The sequence below is a fragment of the Carassius auratus genome, unplaced genomic scaffold, assembly GCF_003368295.1.
Source record: "Carassius auratus strain Wakin unplaced genomic scaffold, ASM336829v1 scaf_tig00217394, whole genome shotgun sequence".
Lineage (NCBI taxonomy): Eukaryota > Metazoa > Chordata > Actinopteri > Cypriniformes > Cyprinidae > Carassius > Carassius auratus.
In genome coordinates this window covers 20,979-29,381 of record NW_020529044.1, presented here as the reverse complement: position 1 = coordinate 29,381, position 8,403 = coordinate 20,979, and the positions used below count along the sequence as shown (strand labels likewise).

At 37.1% G+C, this 8,403-nt stretch overlaps 1 protein-coding gene across 3 annotated transcripts; it reads left to right on the top strand.

Moving 5' to 3' along the window:
* Positions 1-2,516: 2,516 nt before the first annotated feature.
* LOC113100868 (E3 ubiquitin-protein ligase TRIM39-like) lies at positions 2,517-6,150 on the top strand. 3 transcript variants are annotated; one of them, XM_026265393.1, is made up of 8 exons: positions 2,517-2,623; positions 3,191-3,274; positions 3,646-4,199; positions 4,312-4,407; positions 4,745-4,978; positions 5,058-5,196; positions 5,298-5,324; positions 5,461-6,150. In XM_026265393.1, the coding sequence occupies exons 2-8, from the start codon at positions 3,211-3,213 to the stop codon at positions 6,006-6,008; spliced, it is 1,662 nt and encodes a 553-aa protein (XP_026121178.1). In that variant the 5' UTR covers positions 2,517-2,623; positions 3,191-3,210; the 3' UTR covers positions 6,009-6,150. The 3 variants fall into 3 exon arrangements, with proteins under 3 accessions (XP_026121178.1, XP_026121177.1, XP_026121179.1); XM_026265392.1 differs by having other exon boundaries at positions 5,289-5,324; XM_026265394.1 differs by lacking the exon at positions 3,191-3,274 and having other exon boundaries at positions 5,289-5,324.
* Positions 6,151-8,403: the final 2,253 nt, after the last annotated feature.

The window sequence follows — 8,403 nt, the reverse complement described above, 5'->3', positions numbered from 1 at the left end:
CACAGACACTATTTAAACTAGAGATGACATAACTGAATTCAATGATGAACTGCCTTTAACTATCATTTTGCATTATTGAGACACTGTTTTCCAAATGAATGTTGTTCAGTGCTTTGACGCAATGTATTTTGTTTAAAGCACTATATAAATAAAGGTGATTGATTGATTGATATAGGAAACATTGTGAAGGTAATGTAGTGTTTTTTTTTTTTTTTTTTTTTTTTTTTTTTTTTTTACAAAAATATAAAGTTCCAAGCAATATGTTTAAATGTAATGTGTAGATTTTTATAGTGTATGAAGTGTATTTAAATCTATATTTGTGTTTTTAGCAGATCTACCTGGGAGCTAATATAGTAGGCCACAGTTTTTCCCAGTATTGGATATTATAATTGAATTGTTACTTTTTTTTGTTTTTGTTATATTTTTCGTTTCGTTTGATTTATCATTTGAAATTTGTGTTTATTTTGGGGTTATTTGATTCTGTTATGTGAATTACTATGTTTGTTTTTGTCCATGATTGACTTTATGTGATATTGTATGTTTTATTTGTTTTGTTAATCTGGGGACCTTGTATCTGGCGGAGCAGTATTCTAGCTACCAGTGTGTGCGGTGTGATGCAGTGATAACATTAGTGATTGATTTGTTTGATGGTAGATTACGTTTTGGCACAGGTTTTATTGTTGTATTAGAACTAGCTGAAACTGCCACGTCCAGTCCCAGGGCTTCTATTCCAGCTTAGCCATTTTGGCCCCGAGTTTGTCCTCGTGTTTTGGGTTTTTGTCTGTTTGTTGTTTTGTATTTAGTTTTTGTTTGTTGTATAGATGTAGGTTTTTTTTTCCCCCCCTTTTTCTTTTGTGAATAAAAGGAACATATACTACACCAAGGCCTAGACATTTATTCATTTAATTGAATCGCCTGAGCAGGTTTACTGTCCTCTATTGGGTATTATGGAGTGGGTGTATCAGCCCCTGTTACATTAAGATCAGATGTACGATCGTTTTTACGAACTTCTTAGGCTTATGAAACTTTTGGGAAACTCAGCCCTGATTGTTTTCCTTTTTACAAAAGCATAAGGTTTAGTTGATATTGTGAGTGCACACAAATACAAGTAGACCCTTTGCAGTTCTCCGACTGATGCATAGGCTACTCTTACATTTGAGCAAATATGACGTCGTATTTTTAAGTTTTTACTGTCATTAAAAAAAAAATGCAAGCTGACCTCTCCATGTCCTGCAAAGCGCTCCCTCTCCGCACAAACGATTGGATATGTGCCTAACCGCGCTCATTTATCTAGGTTTAATGTTTAAATTAGTGCTGTGGAATGCATGAAGTGTATTTTGTCTGTTTATTATTTCGTGTTGGTTTGAGAAGAATACAATTGATCAAACATAATGCTCCGCTCACTGTCTGCCGTTTGCTCGTTCCTTTAATAAACAAAAACTTAAAACAAAATGTTCCAAATATATTTCTAAATTAACTTAGAAAAGAAACAAGAATATTATATTAGATTAGATTCAACTTTATTTTCATAGCACATGTAAGGTACAAGGCAAAGAAATGCAGTTAGCATTTAACCAGAAGTGCAATAAACAAAATATTCAGTGTCTACAATGTTACAAATTTACAATAAATATACAAATAAGGCAGTATTATGGACATAATGTACAGATTTGAAATACTATCAGCATGATATACAGATAAGTGTTCTATGAACATACGATACAGATGGATTATGTAAAAGTGTATGTACACTATAGGCAGAAACTATGAACATCACTTACACTAGTGCAATGGACCGTAAAGTGCATAGAACATATTTCAGTGTGCAAATGGATTACAGACAGTAGTTCAGCAAGTTCAACAAGGAGACTGCTGTAGTGAAAAAGCTGTTCCTGAATCTGCTGGTCCTTGTCCGGAGGCTCCTGAATCGTCTCCCAGAGAGCAAGAGGTTAAACAGTCTGTTGTCAGGGTGAGAGGAGTCCTTGAGAGAAGCTCGACGTAGACAGCGTTTTCTCTGGTTTTTCAAACTGCCCGTGCCCATATGCACCTGTATATCCTGCACACCCAGACTATGCCACTGGGGAGACAGATGTGTACTTTAGGTATTGTTATCATGATCATTACCACCTTAAATCCTTCCTTGGGGCAAAAAGGGACAAAACCTAATTATTATGAATGTACTTATTCACAAGTACACTTCCATTAATCCACGCATACATTATCCAGATGTTTATCCACACGTACATTATCCAGACACAAAGTAAAAAAAAAAATGTACAAATTACACCTCATATAAATCACACCTCATAAGTGCATGTTACAACGTCATATTAATGAGCTCATCCGAACGCCATATGGTGGCATCTGGCGTAACTTGCCGCCTAAAAGTGCTAGTTTGATGGCGTTATGAAAACTGCGTTTAAATATTGATACGGTGGTGAAAAGCCAGCGAATTCTGACCCTTTTGGCTTTCCATAGACTACACCCTCTGACATCACTTTAGTTCAGTGAGAAAGTGAAACTAACTTGATCAACAACATGGACGCCAGAAACCATCGAACTCTTTAAACAACAGAATATTGAGTCGTTCAGAGACACTTGTGAACACATCTGATACTCACAGGTAAGAGATAGAAATATAAGAGAGATTGTCCTGAACAGGTTTCTAATGACAGTGGTCTGGTTTAGTAGGGTTTATGTCAGACTGGAATGAGTTGAGCAGAAGCAGGTTTAAGTTTGTCAAATACTCAGATACTTTAGATGTTTACTGCACTGAAATGATATCAGAATTGTATTAACAGTATGTCATTAGATCGGACAAAGTTTGGTGTTTCTGTCATTTTGTCAAGCGACATAAAGACAAACAGATAAAACAGGAAATAAATGACCTGCAGAAAAACTGAACACAAACCTGCTTCACTGCAGCTGAAAATCACTTTCACATTACACAATAACTTATGATCATATAATATATTTTGTGGAAAGATTAATCTAATTTTTGATAAAGAGATATATATGTTTGTTGGAAAATATAAAGCTTGTACTTTGTACGTTCTTTAAACAGCAGGTCATAGTTCAGTTTGCTCAGTAAGTTTACGAGTCTCTCACTTTGTTTCAAACAAATGATTGTGTTTCCATCACTATCAGTTCTCACTTTTTAACCAGTTAAACTATCATTTTACTTTAAAAGGCTTTAAGAGGGAAAGAATAATGGCAGAATCTTCACTAACAGCAAGAAAAACCAGGAGAAAGAGTATTGAACATGATCCTCCATGTAAGTCAATAACCCAGAAAAACACTTTGACTTTGACTTTTCTTTTATAATATTGAATATGTACATTTCAGGAATGTAAAGCAGATCAAATAATTTAATCTTAACAATAATAATTCTTGTACATTTATTTATTTATTTAGGTAAGTGGTTATGTAATGAGCTTCACATTTAGGTTCTGATCAGCTTGTCTGGGTTCGTTTTACAATAATAACCAGCTGACTGTACATGATCTCTTTATATTTGAGTTTCTTCAGCACTCTTTGTCTCTAAACACTCTTTACATTCAACCAGCTTCATGAGGTGCATCATGGGATTCTTCATAAACAGTATTGAAGGAGTTCACACTAATCCTAAATAATGTCTCTTTCCAGCAATGTCATCCTCCATGAGTTCACTGTCTGAGGAGATTCAGTGCTCTGTATGTCTGGATGTGTTCACTGATCCAGTCTCGACTCCATGTGGACACAACTTCTGCAAGATCTGTCTGAATAAGTGCTGGGACAACAGCCAGACCTGCAGCTGTCCATACTGTAAAGAAACATTCAAGCAAAGACCTGATCTCAAGATTAATACCACACTCCGAGAGCTCGTAGATCACTGTAAGAAGAAAAGTCCTGAGAAAACAACTGAAGTTCTGTGTGACTTCTGTGAGGAAAGAAAGCTGAAAGCGCTGAAGTCGTGTCTGGTGTGTCAGAGCTCTTACTGTGAAACTCACCTGGAGCCTCATTTGAGAGTGACACGTTTGAAGAAACACAAACTGATGGATCCTGTGAGTAATCTGGAGGACTATATATGTCAGAAACACGAGAGACCTCTGGATCTGTTCTGTAGAGATGATCAGACATGTGTGTGTTCATTCTGCACCGAGACAGACCACAAGAACCACAACACTGTTCCTATAGAAGAGGAGAGTCAAGAGAAGAAGGTAGACGTTATTATTCTTTTAAAGGACTGATATCACGAGGAATCAGATTTTATTTCATATTGTGAGTTTGATCTGTGTTATGATAAATGTGTCTGTGTTGTTCTCTCTATAGACTGAACTGATGAAGACACAGAAAGACGTGCAGCTGATGATCCAGAACAGAATCAAGAAGATTCAAGACATCAAACACTCAGCAGAAGTCAGAAAAGTGAGTTTAACATAATAGAATAAAATAAATGTAAATATTTATTATTGAAACAAACTTCAATGTTTAGAAACATTGAGAAGACATAACAATAACAAAATAAACAAACAATCAAATGAATGACAGATGACTATCAGACTCAAATATCCAGCAACAGCCAATAAAACAAGAAGTAAAATGTCCAGGGCTTGTTCTGCTCTCGTCCAGGGTGCAGAGTGAAGTTTAATACTTCATTTGAGGGATTCTGAAAACACATGTAGCCTATGTATGTGAACAAAAATGTATGAGCAATAGTTACACAGATTCTGCTAATAATGTGTTGCCTGTCCTGGTTGAGCAGAGAAACACAGAGAAGGAGAAAGCAGTCCGTGTGGAGCTCTTCACTGATCTCATCCGCTCCATTGAGAGACATCAGACTGAACTGCTGGAGATGATGGAGGAGCAGCAGAAAGCAGCAGAGAAACAGGAGCAAGAGCTGATTGAAGAGCTGGAGCAGGAGATCACTGAGCTAAAGATGAGAAACACTGAGCTGGAGCAGCTCTCACACACTGAAGATCACCTCCACCTCCTACAGGTCAGTCAACATGATCTCTCTGATCAATCATAATGCAGGATATGACATGCTGAAGGATTTCTCCTCTCTCCTGCTGTAGATTCACTCATCCCTGTGCAGCTCTAGAAACACCAGGAACTGGCCTGAGATCAGTATGAAGACTCATGAGAGTCTGGAGACTCTGAGGAGAGATCTGACTCAACTGAAGGACACTATAGATGAGAAACTCACACTAACTGGTACATCAATACACACTGATCAGATAGAAACATGATAGTGTACTCTGTTCTTTAAATATAAGCTTCAGATCTGATTGTTTTCTTGTCATTAGTCTCTACAGAGCTGAAGTGGATGCAGCAGTATGCAGGTACAGTGTGCTGTCTGCACTACACTAGTTTACATTCATACACTCACTGCTTCATTACTGCACTACAATCTGATTAAACACTGGGTTAACTAAAAACATCAGCATCACAGAATATCTGTATTCTCTGTTTTCTCAGTGGATGTGACTCTGGATCCTGATACAGCTCAACCTAATCTCATTCTGTCTGATGATGGAAAACAAGTGAGACATGGAGACATTAGACAGAAACTCCCAGACAAACCAGAGAGATTTGATCCATGTCCCTGTGTCCTGGGAAAGGAGGGATTCTCCTCAGGGAGATTTTATTTTGAGGTGCAGGTGAAGGGAAAGACTGAATGGGGTTTAGGAGTGGCCAGAGAATCCATTAACAGGAAGGGTTGGATCACACTGAGACCCAGTGATGGATACTGGACTGTGGTTCTGAGGAATGGAGATGAATATTATGCCTGTGATGATCCTCGTGTCTCTCTGTCTCTGAGAGTGAAGCCGCAGCGGGTCGGTGTGTTTGTGGATTATGAGGAGGGTCTGGTCTCCTTTTATGATGTGGAGTCCAGCTCTCATATCTACTCTTTCACTGCTCAGTCTTTCACTGAAAAACTCTATCCATTTTTTAGCCCATTCCTTAATAATGGAGGTAAAAACTCAAGTCCACTGATCATCACACCTGTCAGTTATAATAAATGAATTTACTCAATTATCAAATGCAAGATTCAAATAATGAATTAAAAATTAATTGTTAAATGTTAAATTATTTGTAATATGCCAATAAAACATACAACAGATTTTCTCCAGGTCTTTATCAATTAATTAAAATTATACAAAACAACAAATGTTTACCACGTATTCTTTTTTTGTTAAGTCACGTTAAAAAAATTATCGGTTGTGGTTTTTGGGGTTATTTAAAAAAAAAAATGGTTGCTTGTTAGGAAAACCTGAGAATCAAATTAGTTTCTTTACATTTCTGGTCGCTGTTTTTGGAGATATTTAGAGGACACAAATGGCAGTGTCAAAAAAAGCTTTCATTAAAACTTGGAAGTTTTGGAGCACAGAAATAAGTTTGGCCTCATTTTAAGGAAGAACCTTGGCAGTTCATTGTTGAGCTGAAAAAAAAAAAGTTAAAGTGAAACAGAAATGTTATAGAGGTTTTAGTTTATGACAACATTTTTATACTAGAAAATATTTTATAAAACATGTTAAACTTATCTTAAACTGATATCTTCAAAAATTAGCTTTCAGGATTTGTTTAGGTGCAGTATCTAACTTTGTCCATTAGATGTCAGCAAAGCTCAAGACTATTTTTGTCATATTAGTGAATTGATTAATGGTTGTGGAGTAATTAAATGCACAATGTCTATTACAATAACACACACAGTGTATGTAATGTGTGTGTGTACACTATATATATGTATACACACGTGCACAAACTCAGACTTATCACTAAAAAGGCAGATAAAAGCGCAATCTGGAGAAAAAAAAAACTTTTACAATAACCCTTTTTAATAATTTGAGTTCCTCCAGGAACCTCTGGAGCACTTTGAGTTCTCGTGGAATGAAAGAGTGACTCTAGAAGCTCAGAACTGGAAACAAAGTGCTTCAAACATCCAAAGAGTTCTTACATCAACTGCAAAGACTATAATGTTTCCTCCAGGAACAATATGATGAGAAAAAGAGCTTCGAGGCACTTAAAATAAATGATTAAGTTCCTCCAGCATCAAAAGGATTTCTGAGGCACCTTTAGTTTTTAGAGTATTGTTCTTTTCATCTTTTCAGTGAACTATGGTCAGTTATTTTCAAGTTAATGATCATTTTTACGTAATAAAAAATCATAAGGATATTAAGTAACGATCATGTTCCATGAAGATATTTAGTAAATGTCCTACTGTAAATATATCAAAACTTATTTTTGATTAGTAATATGCATCGCTAAGAATTCATTTGAACAACTTTAAAGATGATTTTCTCAATATTTCGATTTTTTTGCTCCCTCAGATTCCAGATTTTCAAAGAGTTGTATCTCAACCTAATATTATCATATCATAACAAACCATACACCAATGAAAAGATGATTTATTCAGCTTTCAGATGATGTATAGATCTCAATTTGGACTGGTTTTGTGCTCCAGGGTCACATTTGCATTTATTTTTTCAGCCTGAGAGAGCTCTGAAAAGACAAATGACAATAATTATTGTAACATGGAGTCAGAGACGTTCGGATCCATTTGCAGTATTTTATTCGAATGGTCAGACAGGCAGTAATCAGCAAACAGTGTCAAGTATGTGATGGGATCTCCAGAAACAGAAACAATATCAGACAGAGAATCACGGGCGGTATACACAATCCACGGTAATACACGGAAAGAACAGACACAGGGAAACCGCTTGGAGTCAGACGGGGCTAAACAAGACTTCACAATGTGTGAGAATCCAAACACAGTATATAAAGAGGAGAGGTAATGGGGAACACCTGGTGGTGATTAACCTAAAGCATAGGAATATGGGGAATGGGGTTCAAGGGCAGTCCAGCTGACAATCGTGACTTTGTGTCCATGATAAGGCAGGTAGAAAGTTCACACATGGCCTTCATAGCCGTGACAGGACAGACAGTGAGTTCACAGACGGGTACAACTGACACCTCTGGAGGTTCTTCTGCAGTTTCAGCTGCCATCTCTGGAAACACAGTAGGTGCCGCTGTCTCAGGAGTCTCTGTCGTGGTGTATGCAGCACAAACACTTCATAAAGCCATCCCCAATGTGGGAAGCACTACAGACAGGGGAAAAAAGTTCAGGAACAGGAGCGCTAGAGTGAATCAGTTTCGGGATAGTGACGAGACTCTGGACGGTCAGCTGGGACACCTGTAGTCTGATGTTCAGAAGGAGGTGGACATCATCAGTCAGGTGCTGCATCAGTATCAGTTGTATTCACCGGATGCTCTCCATTTTATTACGTGTGATTTTAACAAATGTTCTCTGGAGGGAGTTTTACATTTCCAGCAATATATTGACTCTCCTTCAGCAATCAAAAAATACTTGACTTATGTTATGGGTCGATACCAGATGCATATAGATCATTTTCCAGAGCC